This window comes from Siphateles boraxobius, unplaced genomic scaffold (genome assembly GCF_051911475.1).
Source record: "Siphateles boraxobius isolate OS27281-9 unplaced genomic scaffold, OSU_SipBor_1 30, whole genome shotgun sequence".
NCBI classification, from domain to species: Eukaryota; Metazoa; Chordata; class Actinopteri; order Cypriniformes; family Leuciscidae; genus Siphateles; species Siphateles boraxobius.
The window spans coordinates 11,980,060-12,002,896 of record NW_027508920.1 but is presented as its reverse complement, the minus strand read 5'-3'; the positions used below and the strand labels follow the sequence as shown (position 1 = coordinate 12,002,896).

Genomic DNA, 22,837 nt, shown 5'->3' with positions numbered 1-22,837 from the left:
TTCCTGTTTGTATTCATATATATTTATAGACTTTTAAACAATTGCTTTTACACTAAACCAAAAATATACTAATTTATACACCATAAATGATGTGTTTCCATGTCATTAGTAATTGTAATGGTTTTTCTTTTTAACATTAAACCAATAGTGAAATTATAAAACACAGTGCTGCCCCCTTTCCTCAGTAAGCAATTGTATATGATGTCAGGTCTTCATTGTGGGGACATTTGTTTCCTATGTATAAGTTAGGCAAACATGTTTTTCTTTTGTTTTCAAATAATCATATTAAATCATCTTTAATTATTAAGTCTAACTGACGATTGCTTAATGTTTACATATAGTAAATTGCAAATCACACAAATCAAGATTTGAAACTTTGTCAGGACCGAGATATGAATTAGGCTGTGTGGGCCGAACAAAGGAAATGGTGCAGAAACGAGTGCACAGTCAGCGAGAACTAAAATGTCTAAATATCGTTACTAAGTCCAAAAAGTAAATCCAAGACAATCCATAGTAATTTCGAACTGTAACTCCAGATTGTTCATACAACACATGAAACACAGAGGAAATGAGCAAATTGAATACCCTGAAAGAAGACACAAGAGAAAACAACGACCCAGGATACAATGGTGGAGAAACTGTAAGTGAAAAACAATGAGGACCTCTAGTGGTCAAAACATGTCCAAAGTCCTGACAAACTGTGTTTACACGTCCCAATTTTTGTAAAAGGATAGCAAAAATTGCAAATATCAGAAACAAAACTTAAAGCTTTATGATCGTCTTTCTCCTTTCCACCAGATGGGACAAGTAAATCAATTTGAGTGGTTAACGAAGTATTGTTCGGCACTCATCTTCAGCATTGTGGAATCTTCAAACATCAAGCTTACATACACTACCGTTCAAAAGTTTGGGGTTGGTAAGATTTTTTTGATGTTTCTGAAAGAGGTCTCCACCAAGGCTGCAATTATATGATTAAAAAACACAGTAAAAACAGCAATATTGTGAAATATTATAACAATTTGAATTAATATGTTCTATTTTAATATATTTTAATATGTAATTTTTTCTTGTAATGGCAAAGCAGAATTTGCAGCAGCTATTTCAGCAGTCACTTTTGATCAATTTAATGCTTCCTTGTTGAATAAAAGTAATAATTTCTTTAAACAAAAAAACTTACAAAAACAAACTTTTGAACAGTATATTTACAATATTTAAGAATTTCTCACAAAATGTTTATAAAACAATAAAAATCCATCAAATAATGGAATTCCATGCAGAAAAAAACAACAACAACATTAATAAAAGTAATACTAATAAAGAAATTGTTTACTGTACATGGTTGACATCTACTACTTCACTATTCAATTAAATTCAGTGTTGAATGTTATTTTTTCCCTTGATCTTGCCTTGATGACCCTGTAATCAGTGTTAAGGAAAGATACTTTTAAAAGTTATTAGAATATTGCATTACTCTCTAAAATAACTAATTGTTTTACTTAGTTACTTTTTATGGAAAGTAATGTTACATTACTTTTCCATTACTTTTTCTTACCTGGCCTGGGCTTTTTTTTAACAATAAATAAATAAAAAACAAAGTTCTATTTTTGGCAAACATAAAGGCCCTTTTACACCAAAAGTGAAATGAATCTGAGGAAATGCAAACTGCAGAGGCTGAAGGAAATACAAATTTACATCTGTGCAGCTTTTCAGCTGTGCTGCCATTCTCAATTGCAGAAGAATAGGATGCAGGAGAAAGTTCAACACTCTTAATTCAGCAATAAAAAAACACTAATGTGATGTTTAACTATAAGGCATTATTGCTTATTTGTATGGTTGAATTGGATCATCAAATGGTCAGCAGCAAAGACATTAATAAAGTGAGATTCAACACATAAAGTAGCGATTTGTTTTATTTAACTTTTAGTTATGGCAGGTTTGCTCTGAGTTTGCATTTCACTGATTTGTTTATTTTGAGGAATACTGAATCTGTTTTTGTGCAAGTGAGATGAATAAATGCATGTTCACATTTAGTCTAGAACTACAATAACCATCATGTTCACAGTGCACACCCCAGACCGCAACATAGTGTCGTACCATATCCGGGCCACATCTGTGGATTTAACGCGTACCAGATGTGGGCCGGATCTGGGCCGACATGTTACTGTCTGGCACAACACCTCTGTCACATGTAGTGGAGGTAACAATTCGCACGACAAAGAAGGGTATCAGAAAAAACACAGTCTTTAAATCACAATACTCATAAAATAAAACAACCATGCAAACTATACGAGAACTGACAAGGGACTAAACGGAGTGTAAATACAAGGCGAACATAATGACAGACAGGTGCAAATAATATGTAATCATAGGAACAAATGAGAAAGAGGTGAAGGAAACATGAACTAAACAGAGCTTAGATACAGGAACTAAAGGAAAAAAAACAAAACAGAATATCAAAATAAGAGTCCTAATCGTGACAGCATGTACTCCCAACTTACGTTACTTATTTAAAAAGTAACTCAGATATTTTGTTGCAAATTTAAAAGTAATGTGTTACTTTTTTAATTTACCGTGTTACTAGTTGATTAGGCTAACTATCACACACAAAGAAAGGTGAACACACACAAGTATAGAACAGAAACAGAAACAAACCAAAACAGGAATAAACATACACTTACATTATTTGTAATGCGTTACCCCCAAGACTATCCTTTTTCCCCACTGTAATGTAAAGTTACCTTTACTTATAAAGCACTTTATCCAATACAGATTGTTTCAAAGCAGCTTTACAGTGATAACAGGAAAATTATTAAATAATAATATTAATAATAGTCAGTAATATTGTTGAATATTAAGTAAAGCCTAATAAGTTAGCAGAACTCCCAAAATTGAGGTAGTTTTGAGGTAACTGAGTTTTTTTTTACATCGATGAATTAAGTTAGTAGAACAATAGATTTTAATTTTATTGTACGTACGCATATTAATTTGAACCCTGGTTAAATACTTTGAGTTCTGGTTTACAGAGTAGCCTACACAAGTAATGAGGACAATGTAACGTCATGGGTAAAATTTGCTCTGTTTTTGCAAAAATTGTGTTACTTATCTTTGCAATGATAATTAAATTGCTTTATGTAATTTGTTTAATGTTGGAATGCCAGAAAAGGTTAAAATATGCAGACGATTATGAAAACCAAAGAATGTGCAGGACCTGTTGGATTTTTCTGATGAACAGAACTTCAGGACAAACAAAGGACTCATGAACAAGAACAACTATCATGAAACGTTAAAATTGTTTGATCATCTTTCATTATCCAGGTAACAAAACACAGTAGGCCTATATTAAGGGTGTATAAACTTTTGAACTTTTGATAATTTGTGTAATTTTAGTTATATTTTGTCTTGTGGGCTATATAAACATTTTATGTGTATCAGCTTATTCATGTTAGTTGTACAGTAGGCTACACATTAGCTATAATAAATCACATACAATTCTTATGAACTAATTTCACTACACTTTAATGCAGTGTGTGTTGTAATTAATTACTGGGCCAGATGAGGAAATCACTGAAATGAATCACTGCATGTAAAAGGCTTTTGTCTATGTAAAATATCTCCAGGGCTTTTACTTTATTAAAAGGGCTTTTATTTTATGAAGGGTTACAGGAGCTTTGGGTTTACAAACCTTCAACCGGATGTTGATCGCTATTTACAGCCGGTGAAAATGGCGGACATGGACGAGCTTTTCGGTAGTGATGGCGATAGTGACAATGAGCAACGAGGTAGTTTTTACACTTGCATTATTGTATTACTCGTTGAAAATGTGTTTCATTTATGTGTTAAGTATATTTATCTCAGCAGAGCTCTTGTTTAGCGATATGTGCAGACAGCTGTAAGACGGTCATTGCTTCAGCACTGCAGACAGTTTCCCCATCACATTTTATCGTTATGGTCAGATCATGTGTTATCTTCACAAAATGACAAAGTAAAAATATCGCCCACAATTAGAAGAATTTTAAAATTTTATGACCTATTAAAAAAAAATAGTAGCCTTTCCAAATACGTCTATTTTCTAAAATATTTATTGTAAAATGCATGAACAAGTGCAAATATTTGACTTGAATAAATAAACCTCTTTCACGATGTGTATGTTGCTTTTTTTGCCATTAGAAATGAAATGTCATGGTCATGAACGTTATACAACCCTCCCGATAATTTATATATATATATATATATATATATATATATATATATATATATACACAAGTCCCAAAATCTCAAAGATATTTATTAATTCATGATATTTGTAAAAAAAAAAAAAAAAAAAAAAAATTCTTTAATTGTAGACACTCTTATGGCATTGACAAATTATTTAAAATGAATAAACAGTTACTAGTTGTACAATTGTATAGCTGTTAAAGCTATAACAGCAGCTATATGCAGTTATAGCTGTAATTCGTCATTATGTAGCTCTTTTTGGCATGTAAAATGTTTCTGTAGGACTTGTTTATGGTCTGTGTTCCATATTGAAACTGTAAGTCAGTTTGGATAAAAGCGTATCCTAAATATCAAGTTCATAAATCAGTGTATGCTTTGATGTGTTTCTTCCAGCGTCCGGCTCTGGTTCTGGCTCTGGCTCTGAATCGGAGCATGAGAGACCCAGATCTGCCAGCAATGCTTCTGGCAGCGAGAGCGACAGGGATCATGACGAAGATGAGGATGAAGATGGGGGAAAGCCAAGCAATAAAGAGCTGTTTGGAGACGACAGTGAAGACGAGATTGGGAGCCAGCACAGCGGCAGCCAGCACAGCGGCAGCCCGTCAGAGCGATCAGGCAACCAATCAGAAGCGAGCATGCGTTCGGACAACGAGCACAGTGGGTCAGAGGGCCATCACGAGGAGGACGACGATGATGACGACAGGGGCCACAGGTCAGATGTGGGAAGTCCAGTCTCAGGAGCAGGAAGCCACAGGTCTGACAGAGGAAGTGCAAGTCCAGTGTCAGAGGCGGGCAGCCCACGCTCAGAAGCTGGAAGTGGTCATTCAGACCCTGGCACACCTCATTCAGATGGAGAGGGGTCAGGGAAAGATGTCCATTCCGGAGATGAGAAGTGGGGCGGGGATGGAAAAAGTGACCAATCAGAGGACGAGGACAAACCGCAGAACTCGGATGATGAAAGGGACCATTCTGATGATGAAAGGGAAATACAAAAATCAGGTGTGGTATATTTTTTTTTAGTTTTATTTAGTTTTTTCCCCCCAAACGAGCACAAACTCCACCCCGAAGCTGGATTAATTTATTTAAATCACAGTGCCTAATGTTATAACTTATTCTAATGCTGCCTTCACGTGCTATCGGAAATTTCCTACTTCCCACTTCTGAAGTCATGATTACGAGCTTGTCGCATTCAAGTCCTTTGTTGTCAGAAAGAACAGGAACCATGGAGGACACCAGATTTATTATTGCCAATTTATTGGGAAAATTTGATAAAAGCCAAAATGATATTTAGCATCCCATATTCATTGTCAACCATATAAACATTCAGCAGGCTATCTACAGTAATAGTCAGCTTTTTGACAAATCTGTCAAATACAGGCTATTTTTGCTGTGTATAATACATACAATACGCTTCAAATGATTATAAATGTTTGTAAATATGCACTACTACGACAAGGTGATGTAGCTGTTGTGAAAAAACTAATGAAGAATAGCAAGTCACAGCAGCAATCGTTCTCCCCTCCGCCATGTTTACTTCCTAGTGGTAAATATGACTCAATGTCACCGTAATAATGTCACAAAACATTTTTTTGCCTTGATGACATGGTGGGATTAAAGTGTTTACATGCATATATTTTCCTTTTGATCAGATTACTTCAGGTCTACACCACCCATTTCAATTTGATTGAAATTTAATTTGGATCAAACTCAATTGAACGGAGGTGTTTATGTGAAACCTTTTCAATCCGACTGAGCAATCAAATATGGTTAATAACAGCTCATTGGGATGCATGTAAACGTAGCTATTGTATTTGTCAAGAACGAAAGGACTACATTCTTGGACAACAGATGTCATGGATCTGTTTTCATCTGAAATCATTAACATGTTTATTGTAACAAATCTTTCTGTTTGTGATCATTCATTTCAGAGTCTATCAAGGGCAGTGACAGCGAAGAGGATTTCACACGCAAGAAAAAGAAAAAAATCGCTTCAGACTCTGACTCGGATTCTGATCGTGATTCACAGAGGGGTGAGTGACAGACGCTTGCTGTGATGAAACGCAGTGTCATACACACAGCAGCTCTGTTAAAATCTGTGTTTGTGTGTGTGTAGGTAAGAAGCCCGCAGCAAATGATCTGTTTGGGGAAGCAGATGATATTTCATCAGACAGCGACGCAGAGAAACCTCTCACACCTGGGCAACCAATGGTGAGACATTTAGTCAAGAGGCATTTAATTATCATTTGCATAGTTAACACTAAGGAGAACTGTGCATTGAAATGCTTGTGACGAGGCTCAGACATATAATGACAATGACAGGAACACACATGGACAGAACATTAAGTGACAGTGCAAGTGGCAGTGCAATCAAAATAGAAATAAGAGCAGCATGTATTCCAGTTTTAAATAAAGGATATTTGACTGTTAAGCAGTCTGATGGCTTGAAGATAGAAGCTGTTCTTCAATCTGGTTGTCCGTGATCGGATGGACCGTAAGCGTCTGCCAGATGGCAGTGTAGCAAACAGGTGATGAGCAGGGTGAGTGCAGTCCTTGATGATGCTGCGAGCCTTCCTCAAGCAGCGGGTTTGATAAATGTCCTGTAAGGATGAGAGTTTATGTCCAATGATGAGCTCTGCTGTTCTCGCCACTCGCTGAAGAGCTTTGCGGTTCAAAGAAGAGCAGTTGCCGTACCATACGGTGATGCAGCTGGTCAGAATACTCTCTATAGAGCAGCGGTTGAAATTTGACATGATGTTCGAGGAGATAGTCTCCCCAGGAAGTAGAGACGATGACGGGCTGTTCTCACTATGGTCTCTTATACCCCTTTTCCACCAACAAGAACCAGGTGCTGGTTCAGAGCTAGAGCTAGTGCCAGTTCGGAGTTGGTTCAACTGACAAGCTTTTAAAGAACCGGTTTGCCTTTCCACAGGCTAGAGAGCCATCACAGAGACAGATCTTACGTCACTGTATACATCTCATGTTGCCCAGCAACGCTAGCGCGGCACACACAAACACACCAGGCTTCTTCGAGATGGTTCGGCACAGTGAATCTCGAACTGCGAGAGCGATCCAAAAGCAGAAGGAGTCGGATGCTCTCCAAACACTCCCGCAGGTCCGATCAGTCAATGCCGCTCTGATGCATCTCGAACAAGCCTTCCATCAGCAATGGCGGTCGTTGCATTACTATTTATGCTCATGGCTTTGCAAACCTACATCGGTATCCAAACACGGCTAATCCAGCACGTTCGTGCAGCTTGCCGTAACTTGCATTAACGGAGATTACAATTGAGCTGCTATTAGCACGATTAGCTGCTATTTATAAAATGGCGGTCACAAGTTTCTGGTTGTCTTGTTGGTCACGGTAACCCCGCCCCCAGCCGCTGACGTAAGCGGTTCTTACTTCTAGACCAGCAATGATTTGGTGCTACTTAAGAACCACTTTTACTGGTTCGGAGCTGGTGCTTTGGTGGTCGAAAAACAAAGAACCGATTTGAAACTAGGCTCTGGCTCCGAACCAGCACCAGCTCCGCCTTGGTGGAAAAGGGGTATGAGTGTAGGCTCCAGGAAAGATTCTCTGAGATATAAATACCAAGGAACTTGTAGCTCTTAACTGTCTCTACCATCTCTCCATTGATGTGAGTACGAACGTGACCCTCTCTCTGTGACTTCCTGTAGTCCACGATCATCTCCTTGGTCTTGCTGACATTTAGAGAGAGATTGTTATCAGCACACCATACTATGAGTGCATTAACCTCATCTCTGTAGGATGTCTCATCGCCATTAGTGATGAGTCCTAGAATAGTAGTGTCGTCAGCAAATTTGAGGATGATGTTGGAGCTATGCTTAGCAGAGCAGTCATAAGTGAACAGGGAGTACTAGAGAGGACTGAGTACACATCCCTGTGGGGTACCAGTGTTGAGTGTGAGTGAGGAAGATGTATGATTGCCAATTCTAACCACCTGAGGTCTGCCGGTCAGGACATCTAAGACCCAGTTACATAAGTGACTGTTAAGACCCAGATCTTTCAGTTTGGCTATAAGTTTGGTAGGGATGATGGTGTTAAATGCAGAGCTGTAATCAACGAACAGCATACCTATGAGTATACCTATGAGATACATAGGTATCTCTTCCTTCCAAGTGTTCCAGGGCAGAGTGTATGGCCATTGCAATGGCGTCATCAGTGGATCTGTTAGACCGATAAGCAAATTGGAATGGGTCCAGAGTGTCTGACAGAGAAGAGCAGATGTAAGATTTGACTAACCGTTCGAAGCACTAGTACATAGTACATTTACACGCACAACATCAGAATAAATGAATCTGCTGGATAACTAACTATATTTTTGATGATTTTCTCAAGCCAAGCTACCTTTCTTATAGCCTGGTTAAAACCAGACTCTTCTCAGTCGTAGCTGAGTTAGGCTCTGGGGAAGGTTAATTGATTGACAGCTCATTTCCAAAGGGGCGTCACCAATGGACGTCGCTCAAATGCCTCTGTGCGTATTTGGATAGACCTAAAACCCATCAAATCGATCATCATCTTGTAAAGCCCGCCTCAACGTTTGTGATTGGTGCCTCGATTTGGAAAGATTGGAAATGAGCTTGAATGGGCTCTTCACCAGACTAACTTGCAGAGCAAATCTAAATTTACCGGAATTTAGTCTTGTTTTCCCAGGCTACCTTTTATAGGGGTGTTTGAAGTATAATTAAAAGGAAGTTTTGATAGGCTTTTCTTCACTGTTGTGATGTACATGTCCGAGTGGAACGGCTTCACAAACAAGAAACAATGCAGGGCAGCACTTAGGGCTGCTCGATTATGGCAAAAATCATAATCACGATTATTTTGCTCTATATTGAAATCACGATTATTTGACACTATTATTGGTGGGGGATATGATGAAAGTCTTATTTCATGATATGAGTAATTGTAAATGTCAGTGAAATTTCACAATTATCGATACTTCAGCAAAAACTAGTACTAGGTTAATTAATGTAAGTAAAAAGTCCTCAAAACAGTTACAGAGGACAAGTAAACAGTCAGCAATACAATAAGAACAAAGAAACTAATTGCAAACAAAACTGACAAAAAATACAACAGAACAAAAATACAAATGAAATAAACAGTGCTTTATGTTTTTCAGGAAGATGTACTAACAAATTAAGACGGCCATAAATATTACTATTATAATTGTACTGTTGTTCTCTAAAATAAATACATGTATGTATGTATTTATTTATGTATTTATTTAGTTTAATACATAGTAGTATTATTACTATTGTAATATATTTCTTTATTGATTTTTATAATTTAATGAATAATTTCTATTAAAAAAAATTACATTTTGGACATCTTGTCATCTTTCTCACCCTTGAAAAGGTTTCATTACTATTTCTTGTCATAATTTAGATTTACACCATATCACCCTCTCTAACACTTAGAATTAAATGTGTTGTTATATTTTACTGTATTTTCAGTAGGTAATACTTTATTTTATGGTGACGTAATTGCACGTTAGTATGCACTTGCTATACTAAAAACAGTAAATTATGCATAATTCATAAATAATTTTATGAAAGTAAATAATCCTAACCCTATAGTATAGTAAAATATTGCTCTATTCTCTATTTATTTGTTTAATTACACTGTAACAGTATCACCTTAAAATAAACTAACCCTTCAATATGCAAATTACTAATCAATTGAATTAATCTGAACTGAATAAATAGGATGGTGAGGACGGTCTGGAGGGAGATCATCCCGAGGAGGAGCCGGCTCCGGAAACGAGGATCGAAGTGGAGATTCCCAAAGTCAGCACAGATCTGGGCAGTGAGCTCTACTTTGTGAAGTTGCCCAACTTTCTCAGTGTGGAGCCCAGGTGTGTGAATGTCTCCTGGAGAACTGATGGAGTTTCTAAATGCTCCATCCTGACAATCTCAGTCAGTCAGCAGTTTGTCTCCACTCTCACTGTCTCTTTACAGGCCTTTTGACCCTCAATACTATGAGGATGAGTTTGAGGATGAGGAGATGTTGGACGAGGAAGGACGGACCCGTCTCAAGCTGAAGGTGGAGAACACCATCAGGTGGCGCTCTAGGCGCGACGAGGAGGGCATCGAAGTCAAGGAGAGCAACGCAAGGATTGTTAAATGGTCAGACGGCAGGTGAGGAGATGCATGCAGAATTCAGTGTTGGAAAACCACACAGAATCATTTCAGCAAGTGCTGATTATTGCTCAGATTTCAAATTCAGCAGAAATCTGTAAATCAGCATCACTCTTCTCGTTCTGCAGCATGTCTCTGCACCTGGGGAATGAGGTGTTTGATGTGTATAAAGCTCCACTGCAGGGTGACCACAACCACCTGTTCATCCGCCAGGGCACAGGACTGCAGGGTCAGGCTGTGTTCAAGACCAAACTCACCTTCAGGTGCGTCTCACACACACTCACACACACGTGCGGTTATAGCTGCTTCTGAAAGCTTAGACGGCTGACTTGTTGCCTCGCTGCCATATCAGGCAATGACTTCGCAGGCGCATGAAGGACGGTACCTCACTAAACTAATTTCGGACAGACTTCTGAGGCAGCATAGCGGTTTAATGATCTACTACAACAAAATAAAGAGAGCTTTGGTGATAAATAAACAAATGTATAATTCTTACAATACTAATTTCTTGTTAGAAATGACATCAAAAGTGGAAAAAAAATGGTCAAAAATGGACATTTACAACTTTCCAACACCATATTTCTGTTATGTAATGAAACGCACAGGATTATGGGATATCAAAGGCAGCGAAGGATACATCTATGCTGCCTTCAAAAATCGGTCAAATAATGATATTTCAGTACGTGTCTTGTTGCCTTCCTGCTTGCAGTGGCAGCATTTTTCAGTTTTCGGACACAGCCATAGTATTGGTAGTGATGATGCATCACTGTTTGGACGCTAGGTGGTGCTATTGGGTAATTGTTGCTAACCAGTGCCACAGGATCACCTTTTCGCAGGCCACAACCTGGACACGAGTTAGCATTTTACCACTTCCGTTTCCATCATCTTTAAGTCCTCATCATCCTTTAGTGACCGTTTCACTCACTGTCATAAACAGGTATTGTTTGTTACCACAACAACCGCTTGCACATCTGCATTGATTTTACATGTTGTGTATGACGTGGCATAATCACACACAAAAAAACTATACATTATTTAGGGCTATTCTATTTATTTGGATATTAATATTGGAACTGTTGTTGTTTTCAAGTAAGTTTCAATCATGATGTTCCTCCCTTTAAGTCGATATAAAAATATATACCGGAATCACCCCTCACATGATATAACTACTATTGCAAGCATATATACATTTAATAAATGTATTTAAATTAATTTTACTTAATTTTTTTATTTCAAGTTTGATCATGAAAATAATTGTATTATTGAAAACAAAGCTGTCGTGATGCCGAACCTCCTCATCGAAAAGAAAGCCTTTGTGTTTACATATAATATATAATTTTCTTAGGATAAAACCTGTTTCATTAAAATATCTTTTAGTTTAGTTTGTGAAGAGTTTTAGCAGAACTTTTGGCTGTGAGACATTTCTTTAAGTACAATTGTCCTATGCTCAAGTAATATGCATTTGTATTAATTCTAAAAATAAAATTGTTGATGAAATATGTTTAGATTAGAGCATATCACACTTCAGGATGCTTGTATGTGTATTTCTACACATAGCTGACATGTATGTGTGTTTGTAGACCTCACTCCACAGACAGCGCCACACACAGGAAAATGACCCTCTCTCTTGCTGACCGCTGTTCAAAGACACAGAAGATCCGAATTCTGCCCATGGCTGGCAGAGACCCAGAATCCCAGAGAAATGAGATGATCAAGGTAAAACAAACAAACACACACACACAAACTTGAACTCAGCAAAGAGATTTGAGTTTAGACCCAAGACTGATGAAAAAATTCATAACAGAGAAATGCTGTGTTTTCAGAGGGAGGTTATGTCATAGCGTGTATCCTCCTTAATGATAAGCTCTTCTTTCTGAAACGCTGCAGTTTTAGGAGGAAACGAGGTCATAGAACTGTCCTCCTAGGGAGTTTAAGAATTATGTTTTGAATCTTAAGGACCCGATATACTTAAAGCGAAATCGAAGAACGAACTGTTGTCCTTTTTTTTTTTTTTTAAGAGTTCGAAACAGCTTGTCTGACTTTCCGGAAAAGTTAGCTGCGGCTAGTAAACTGCAACAAAATACTGTTGGTCAGTGGCGATGATTTAATAGGTCGGTGTGGCTCTGAGACACTGACTTTTTTGATCTGGAAATATTCTCCGGACCATTTCTTCTCTTCAATCCCTCGGGGTCGGACATCCGCGAGTAAAAACGTGAACACACCAGAGAGTGGCTTTTTATAGTAGAAATTGAAGTTGTAATTCTAATTGGAAAAGGACACTGACATGTTTTTTTTTTCATGTTTAATACTGTAAAGCAGAGTCCTGCACAGGTCCTGTTTGGTAAACCTGCACCCGCATTACTTAAAGTCCCCCTGTATTCAGTAATTTTATCCCTTAAAACTAATTTTTGATGTAACACTACACCCTTGCCTCATTTGGTTTACGTGGTTCTATGAATATGCAAATTAGCCCCGCCTCCACTCACTCACACCAGCTCAGAGATCCACTCGTTGTCGTGATTGGTTACAAGTAGTTTGTGATGTCAGAAACATCAGCGATTTCAAACCACGTTTTTAAAACTGTCTTTTGTTCACTGCGGTTTTAAAGAGAAAATACTCAGCAATGGGTTTGACTTATTAATTTGTACATGGTTTGTCTTAAAGCACCTTAAAAACAACACATAGGCACATAACAAACATTAAAAGCTTGATTTTCACCACAGGGGGACTTTAGCAGAACACCCGAGTTGTTATCCGACAGTAGTCAATTATTTCAAACCAACATTAGGTATTCAGAGTTAATGCATTTTAGGAAAATAGAATGGTAATAATTAACAGGAAAAAAAGATGAGAACGTGCATCTGTAACACTACAAAACTTTTGTGAACAATCTGGCCATACAGGCTTATTTTGAACAAATGTGCATACATCACACATTGGCTATACAGATGCTGAGATGTCTCCATAAATGAAAAGAACATACAGCAAAAAATGAGCCTTTCCTATCATATAATATTGGGGATATTTTATCAGATCCTCTCTGCATTTAAATGCGGTTGTCTCTCCTGAAACTCTGCAGTGTATACATGGTTGTTGGTCCTCTTACAAACATGAAATCTTTTTTGAATTTATTATATACAGAAAGTGAGCAAAGAGCGTTCCCTTTATAATGACTGAAATCTGTCAATCACTTCAGGTGCAGCGACAATGTTGCGAATCGCATTGTAATGTGAAACCTTTGACTGTCTTCAGACTACAGAACGTGAACACAAATAAGCACGGGATCGCTTGAAAGCCGCTGCCGATCAGTGGCTACCGAATTGAGTCGAAATAGTCTTGCCTATTGATTCCCAACCCGCACGCAGAGTAAATAATAGGTAAATATTATTCCACCTGTTACATCAAATATTAGCGATTCACTCATCGAGTACCCGCAGGAACCCAAGCGCATGCAGGACTATCCTGTAAAGCTGCTTGCTTTAAAGCGATCTTTGTATAACATGCTATAGAAATAAATGTGACGTGACTTTACTGGAGTGCTGAAGTGCAGAACTTTTGCGAACATAAGCACATCGCTATGATCAGATGCTTTCTCAATGGCTGTTTTCTCACTGCTGTCATTTTTGCGGTGTTTGTTGTTGTTGAAAGGAAATTCACATATTTCACATATCACATATTCATCTAAACGTCCGGATGTTCGCTAACACTATACCACTGGTCATGTTTTTCGATTTTCTTTTTACTTCTAAGCGAGGAACGAAAAAGAACTTCGCCCTGAGTATATATGGGGCTTTAAAGGACAACATTACACACAATGACTCCGCTCTCGTCATTTCATTTCAGAAAATCTCATTGTAAAAATCTGATAAGCTATTGCATAAGACAGCAGTAACATAACAGACTTGTCAGAGTCTGTGAAGATCAGGCCATCTCGGTTCACAGCACGTTTTCTCTCATACTCTTAACACAGACACACACACGCACAGATGATCTTGGCAGCAGCAGGTTATGCACGTATGATTTGATCTGTGTTATCTAAACAGATTGTCTGACAACTAAAGTGGAGTATTGTAAATGTTTTATCTATTTCCTCTCTCAAATTTTTCTTCCTCTGACCAGAAATCTAATGTCATAAAAGCCAGATTTCATATCATACCATAAGTCAATCAAAGACATAGACACCATTAGACATTAGTCTTACAGTCATAAATGTTGATGTGTCATAAATGAAGAGCTATAAAAGGATTTCATAGGTTTTATTGAAAGTGATTTTGAGAGATAATAATCATGCATAAATGCCTGGACCTGTTTGTTTTATATATATATATATATATATATATATATATATATATATATATATATATATATATATATATATTCTCTTCTTCAAGGCTTGCACCTTGGAAGCTAGTTCAAGGTTTGCATTCTCGAGCCACCAGGCACTGTTGTTGTGTAACTGAGCGGGCCGGAGTGGGGTTGTGTCGTGTTAGCGGCCCCTAAGTTAATATCTAATGATCTTTGCAACGGAACTGAATCAAGCAAAACTAACTTTAGCTGGACAATAACTTTATTCTAGAGCTGCTGTAAAGCCAAAACAATCTCTGTTACTTTCATTTCCTATTATCACTGTAAAGCTGCTTTGAAATAATCTATATTGTTAAAAGCGCTATATAAATGAAGGTGAAGGTAACTTGACTAACTTTCAAACCTTTGGGGTCAGTAAGAGATATATATATATATATATATTTTTTTTTTGTTAAATAAATTAACTTCTATTCAGCGAGGGTGCATTAAAGCTGCAGTAGGGAGTTTTGAGAAAATGTTGACTTAGCCTGAAAATTTGAAGAAGCACAACATACAGGTCCAACCCCCTTGCTCTCTGCTGCGCTACAGCCCTCCCTCCACAGCTCCTCCCCCACAGCGGGGCCTGCCGTGAACGCGCAGGCTAGTAAGCAGGACCACCGATGACGGCGGATTATAAACAGTTATGGAACCTTCACTAATAGGGACGAAACATCAACAATATGCTTTACATTGACTATGGCCTGCCCATACTTTGTCTACAAACTTGGTCCTCAAATCATTATGTATTTTGCAATACATGTAACTTTATAAGGTTGCACTCTTTCTATAAGTTATAAATAGCTACTAAGATAACGTTAAAGGATTAGTTCACTTAAAAAAAAAAAAACTTTTGCTGATAATTTACTCTTATAATAATAAATCTTCCTTTCTTCAGTCGAAAAGAAATTAAGGTTTTTGATGAAAACATTCCAGGCCTTTTCTCCATATAATGGACTTCAATAGGACACAAACGTTTCAAGGACCAAATGACAGTTTCAGCGCAGCTTCAAAGGGCTTTAAACGATACCAGACGATGAATAAGGGTCTTATCTAGCGAAACGATCGGTCATTTCAAAAATAAATAAAAAACTTTTTTTTTTTTTTTTTTTTTTTAGAAGTAGTAACAATATTGAGTTTAATTTACACAACTAAACTAATATACACTTAAAAATACCCCAAACGTTGGCTTCGTATTATTTACAAAGGTGAAATGGTTCTTGTACAAGCACAACATTTATACAGAAATACCCATGGTTTGTATATAAAATACTTTTTTTTGTTGTTTTTTTTTGTTTTTTTGTTATTTTATTATATATATATATTTTTTTTTTAATACAGGATGAACAAATAAAGCAAAAACAATATAAACAGAAGGGAGGAGAAGGTTTTATTGATGTCATTTATGCATAAATACATCGCAGTTGTATGCTACATGGCTTAGACCAAAAATAAATAAAAAACTTTAAGTTTTATAAGCACAAATGCTCGCCTTGCTCTGTTCTGTGATGCACGTTCGTGATCCTGTTCGAACTCGTTCATCCAAATGAACGAATCTTTTTTCGAGTCATTTTGTTCGTTGAATGAAAGAAATGACTCAGAAAAAGACTCATTCAAAATGAACGAATCTTTTTTCGAGTCATTTCGTTCGTTGAATGAACGAAATGACTCGAAAAAAGATTTGTTCATTTGGATGAACGAGTTCGAACAGGAGAGTCACGAACGACGGTACGCGCTCGCGCTGTGCAAGAGAGGGGTGATCAGCGCGTACACGAGCGTGATTGACACTGCTAAGACATTCGTCCTGACTCTGATTGGTTGTTTCTGACCGGGAGCGGTGTATTTCTGCAAATGGCAATAGAACCACTGGAAGGAGCCAGAGGAGCTTGATTTTTTTCACAGATTATCTGTCTCATATTCTACTTTCAGGACATAATGACAGTTTTAACAAATATTTGTTTACAAAAGCTACCTACTGGAGCTTTAAACTGATAAAAATACAAGTTTAGATTATTTAGATCCTGTTTGACTGAACGAAAACATCCACTTCCTAGTTTATCAGTGTAATCCTGCAGTGACATCAGTTTCTTTTTCTCTCTCTCTATCTGTGCAGAAAGAAGAGGAGAGATTACGTGCATCTATCCGCCGCGAGTCCCAGCAGAGGCGCATGAGAGAGAAACAGCATCAGCGAGGTCTGAACACCGGGTACCTGGAGCCAGACCGCTATGATGAGGATGAGGAGGGTGACGAATCCATCAGCCTGGCTGCCATCAAGAGCAAATATAAGGGTGGAGGTCTGAGGGGTAGGTGGTGGCGTGCAAAATATTACACGTTGGGCGTTGTGTATAAAATGCTCAAACATTTTCAGAACTCTTCAACTCAGAAATTTCTAGTGACTGGTCACATCTAAATTTTTCAATTGGCCTAATTGAATTTTATCAATTGTGGCAACAGTCTTTTAACATGGGCTCCATTCGAAATATGTTGAGCCAATGGAAAAATGTAGTTTACCAAACAGTGTTGTTGGCCTAATTAAATGTTTTAAATTTTTTCAGGTTTGACATTTTATCACATCACTTTATTAACAAATCAAATCCAGCACAGGATATTTGGTGAAAATACCTTATTTTAAACAAGGGAAAACACTAAAAAAATGTAAGAAGTCTTCTGCGTAACAGGATGTTTTGATGGTTAAAAACCTGCAAATGAAAACTAATATTAATGATAAAGCTTCCCTGCATCACATGTGGCAAGTGACAAAACAGAAGTTACTTAATTATTTAATGAGGATGAGGCAGTCAGTCGATTTAGATATTGCTTTATCGTTTATTTTGTGGTATGTAAACATATCCAGATTTTCAGAACTGCTTAAAGTTACTGACACGAGCGATAAAAAATGAATGGATGAATAAGATAATCGCAAGCTTGACATGTTTCATATTAAATGGCAATAAGCCCCAGGCCGACGCCAACTGCAATCTAATGACACGGTGTTCAGCGGTCATGTGGTGCACATATCACACAAATTACATCTCAGAAGTCGATCAAAACTATATTTTACACGTATTGGCTACCATCAGATAATTGTGGTAACTGGGAAAACGCTCTTGAAACCAATGAATGCTTGAACTCAAAATTCTACAAAATGTTTTTTTAAACTTTATACCGGGTCTTAAAACAAAACTTTGGAGAATAATTTCAGTGCTCAATACTCACCATAACCTCTTGAAACTTGTGACGATGAATATCTGCATTCTCTTGGGAATGATGTTTATCAACACCCCTTTTTATTTCTAGTGAGGCACCGAAAATGAATTTAACAAAAAACAAAATTAGTTAATTTAGCTGAAAACAAGGTTTATTTAATAACCTAATTAATCAAATTGTTTAGTAATCAACAAATAATTGTTGAAATATAAACATTTAAACGGTGTCTATAATGACCGATTTATTGAAACATTCTGTAAAGGAGATATAAAGGGTTAAGTTAAGTTTAGACTCTCGTATCAAAAGTCACAAAGCGAATTGTGATTATTGGATGGTGTAGTTTTGTTCACGCATCAACTGAAACCAGCATAGAATAAAAGATCAATCTTTGGATTTAAGAATTGATATCAATTCATCAAAATGAAGATTGATTAAAATTGATTCAATTATATTGTCAACCCAGCCCTAGCATCCACACATGTATCGGGTATGCTGTATCGGGACATAGTTTTTGGTTGACGGAATTTCTGTGCATCACAAATCATTTTCATATGCTTGTAGCTATTCAGACATATGGTACCTGTAAACCTCTTTTTTGAGGAAAAACCCTTTACACCAACTAAACGAACAACTCTGACATCAAACCGAATTGCATCTGCACCAATAGCTTTAGTGTGAAAATGGGAAGTAGGTCAGTTGAAATGGCCTCTGTCTGAACTGTGGTGGGGTGCTGTGTCTGTCCTCTATATTGTATTCCATCGCTTCCCCGTGGGTCAGTGTTTCTGCACAACAGATTCTTTGAGTGAGATTGAGACCTGCTGCGATCAGCTAGAACATTTTGTACAGCAACAACAGCTTGTGTTCCCAAAACAGTACGTCTCACACGCGCACACTTTCTCACTGACAGTAACCGTACAGCCGTTAGCTGATTACCTGCCGACTCCTTAATACTGCATTATGTCGGAGTCCAACTGAGATTTAGATTAGTTTGTTCAGTGTGATTTGTTTTTGCCAGTAAGAGGTATTTACTGAAAGAACATCTCTCTGGAATGCTTGAAAATGTGTTCTGAATTCTGAGCTGTGCTAAAATGTTTGTTTGTTTGTGGGTCATAGAGGAGCGAGCCAGGATCTATTCGTCAGACAGCGATGAAGGTTCTGATGAAGACAAGGCCCAGCGGCTGATGAAGGCCAAGAGACTGGACAGTGATGAGGTGAAACTTTCAGTCCAAACTGACCGTTTATTTTTTTTTTAAACTTGAAAAAGGAATATATGTGGTGATGTCATAACCATTCGGACAACACTGACTGGCCGTCCACTTTTTCAGCATCCTTGGTTACTAAAGAATATTTCCCATTCGTTTTCTTCGGTAAAGAGATCAAAGCCATGAACCAAAACGACTTTAAAGGTTTACTTCACACAAAAGTTAAAATTCTGTCATCATTTGCTTCTGTTGTTCCAAACCCGTAAGGCTTTCTTTCATCTTTTAAACACAAATGAAGATATTTTGAATATTCTCTCATAATTTTGATCTATTATTAATTAGAGGTGTGATGAGATCTTGCGATAGAAACGTGACGACATTTCTCGTCGAGGTGAAAGCTGTTTGGTGATTTCAGCGTAGAATTGAGTTTGTGGCAAAACCTTTTATAGTGCTTGCATTATGTTGTTCTGACTCATAGTAAAACTGAAGTCACATTCGTTACAAGATATGGCTGTCATGATTCCTGTCATTAATTCTGACCACAACTGTATTTTAAAAGGTGTTCAATACATTTATGATAACTTTATTTTGAGGCTTTATTTGAACCAATTATCATTGCCTCATTGTTATTATATATGTATTTTAAATTATTTTAAAAGCTATTGATCACTTAGACCCATTTTTATTACCACAAAAAATATTATCCGATTACTCAATCAAAATAATCGAGCGATAACCACAAAAATTGTAATACCACATAATTATTGTTTTTATGGTAACTGAATCCTGCTTAAGGATTGTTCGTAGTGAATTATTGATAAAAAAAAGTATTTGTTGTAGAGAGAAATGACTGGGGGTTATGCTTTTCAAAGGTTAATAGGCTAGCCAATCATAACAGAAGTCATTTACATATAGAAGTCTTAAAGATACAGTATCAAAAACAATTCTAAATCTCTGAGAGGCTGGAAAATTTCTGACTTGTCTGACACCGTAAGTGCACTTTAGGGAATTAAAAATGAATATTTATCATTTCTTTCAGGAGGGAGAGAACTCTGGAAAGCGAAAGGCAGAGGAAGATGATGAATCTGCAGCCGCCAAGAAACCCAAAAAATATGTCATCAGTGATGAAGAAGAGGAGGAGGAGGTGGGGGAGGTAGGGGAGGTGGATGATGTGGAGGAAGACGAGTGATTTTTCTTAAGCGTTTTGTGGTTTAATCACAAAGTAGGTGGTTAATCCATAAAATCAAATCTGCAGTTATTTGTATATTTTATAAGGATTGAAGATGCTCATCATTACAACAAAACAATAAAGAGCAATAACCTCAATGTGGCCTGCTTGTGGTTTATTAAATGTGTAACTGAAATATTGCGCTGTTATATGTTTAATGTTCATTTTATGATAAAATCACTGTTCTGAAAGTTTGACCCCTGAACTGTAAAACTTATGAAAGACAAAAAAGTGGACACAAAAAGTGGTTGAGGAACGCTGCTCTACTCGACACTGAACAGAAGACAGAAAAAAAAAGAAAGTGAATTTCTGTCAGTGTTTTCTTTTTTTTTCTGAAAATAAAGATGAAACAGAAAGGACACTGTGTGTGATGGGCATTTCAAATATGTGAAATATTTTGTAAACAGAATTGCTGCGGAAATCTTAAATTTCATTTAAACCTTCACATGCCAAAATATATTACAAAGTGTACCTCTGGGGTCAATAAAATACATTTCCAATATTAAAATACATTTTGAGTAAATGCAAAATGTGTTTTTTAAATGTATCTTGGACAATTTGAATATAATGCTCAAGCAATAGATAGGAAAATATTAGAATGTAATAAAAGGTTCTAAATATTTTATAATCTATAATAGAAATTTTGTGGGTGCAGATTAATTTGAGCAGGACTTTATGTCCTAGTAAAATGATTAACCTAATTATAACCTGTAATTTATGAATGCTATCTATCTCCTGCTGTTTTATTAGTGACATGTTGACTCTGTTTGTGTTGGTGTGCATTTTCTTCGCATCACCTGCTGTATCTTCTGGCTATAGAGAGATTTGAATGGCTGTTTATGTACAGATCTCGCCCCATGGCCCCAGAATGACGCACACACACACACACCCTTGTACTTCCTGGAAGGTAATGCAGGCTGCCTTACCCATGATTTGTTCTATTTTATTACTGCAGAGCTTCTGATCTATCAAGTCACCTCTCTACATCTGCAGACATGCGTATAACCAGCTTGCTGTTTTTGGCTCTTTTTCTCTTTCTTTTAGTGTTGAATGCTGTCATAATTGTGTTGCATTTTAGAAAGTAATACGTCACATTATTTTTGTGTTACCTTTCCTCACCTGGGCTAGACTTGCTTGTTTGTTTTTTAATAAAGCATTTTTTTTTTTTTAAATTGGCAAATGTGAAATGAATAAGCCTTAGTCTGAAGGAAATGCAAATTCATACCTTTGCAGTAGAGGGCGCAGCTCAGACAAACCAACACAAATGTGATATTTCAGAAGGTCAGCAGTGGAAGACATTGATGAGTAAAGCGAGATTAAAAATATAAAGTATTTTTGTGTTATTTAACACATTTAATTATTGCAGGTTTGTGGAATAATCTGAGTTTGCATTTCACTGTGTTTACTCTTATTTTGTTGTAAACTTAAAAGTAATTTTTTACTAGTTACTTGAAAAAAGTAATCTGATTACATAACTCGTGTTGCTTGTAATACGTTACTCCCAGCGCTGATTGTAACGCATTTCTTTTAAAAGTTAATATACCCAAAACGACATAAGTGTCAGTATTATTATTTCTCATATTCAGCATTAATAAACTCAAGGTATAAGAATAAGGATAATGCACCCATAAATGCATTATTAGCATAAAAACGAGTCAAGAAAATGTGCTTAATTTTTCATTTATGAAAATTGTAATTGAAAAATTGTAAAGCTTAATATTCAACAAAATTATTGATCTGTCTGCATCTTGACACCATTATATGAGAACTGAACTGAGATGGACGATGACATCACTGTTTTTTCCAGAGCGGCTATATATATATATATATATATATATATATATACACACACACACACAAGTCAAGACTTGACTTGACTGGACTTTGGTGCATTTGTACACCATGGTAGTGTTTGCTATACTGCAATTGAGAAATAATAAAAATAAACTCAGATTCTGTTGCATTGTAGAATCTTATATATATATATATATATATATATATAATGAACGAAATTAATACCTTTTTTAACTTTTTAAAATTATAACTTACTTAAACTGGATGCTATTATGCTATTTTCTTCTCTGCTGTACAGCCGGAACAAACTCTGTTGAATTATTTTCATGTTATCTCTGTAAAGCTGCTTTGAAACAATCTGTATTGTAAAAACCGCCATGTAAATAAATGTGACTTGAAAGCATTTGTACACCATGGTACTGTTTGCTGTACTGCATTTATGCCCATTCAGGAATAATAATAATAAAAAAAACTTATCTCAGATTATGTTTCATTGTAGAATCTGATGTGATTAATCTTTGAACAATGATGGGGGGAAAAAAAATTAATTAGCCGGCAGACAGTAATAAGAAGTTGGTGATAAATTGTGCTTAACCCTATAAATCCTATAGTATATTTGATATGCAGATCTTAAACATACCTTCTACTATCTGACTGATGCTTTTTACTTACTTTTAGCAAGTAAAAAGGCCTT

General features: G+C 36.7%; 1 protein-coding gene across 1 annotated transcript; it reads left to right on the top strand.

Moving 5' to 3' along the window:
* The first annotated feature begins 3,661 nt into the window (after positions 1–3,661).
* On the top strand, positions 3,662–20,447 carry leo1 (LEO1 homolog, Paf1/RNA polymerase II complex component). Its single transcript, XM_077248224.1, has 11 exons — positions 3,662–3,779; positions 4,609–5,214; positions 6,144–6,245; positions 6,329–6,423; positions 9,940–10,088; positions 10,192–10,371; positions 10,500–10,634; positions 11,952–12,087; positions 16,826–17,015; positions 19,033–19,130; positions 20,161–20,447. The coding sequence occupies exons 1-11, from the start codon at positions 3,722–3,724 to the stop codon at positions 20,308–20,310; spliced, it is 1,899 nt and encodes a 632-aa protein (XP_077104339.1). The 5' UTR covers positions 3,662–3,721; the 3' UTR covers positions 20,311–20,447.
* Positions 20,448–22,837: the final 2,390 nt, after the last annotated feature.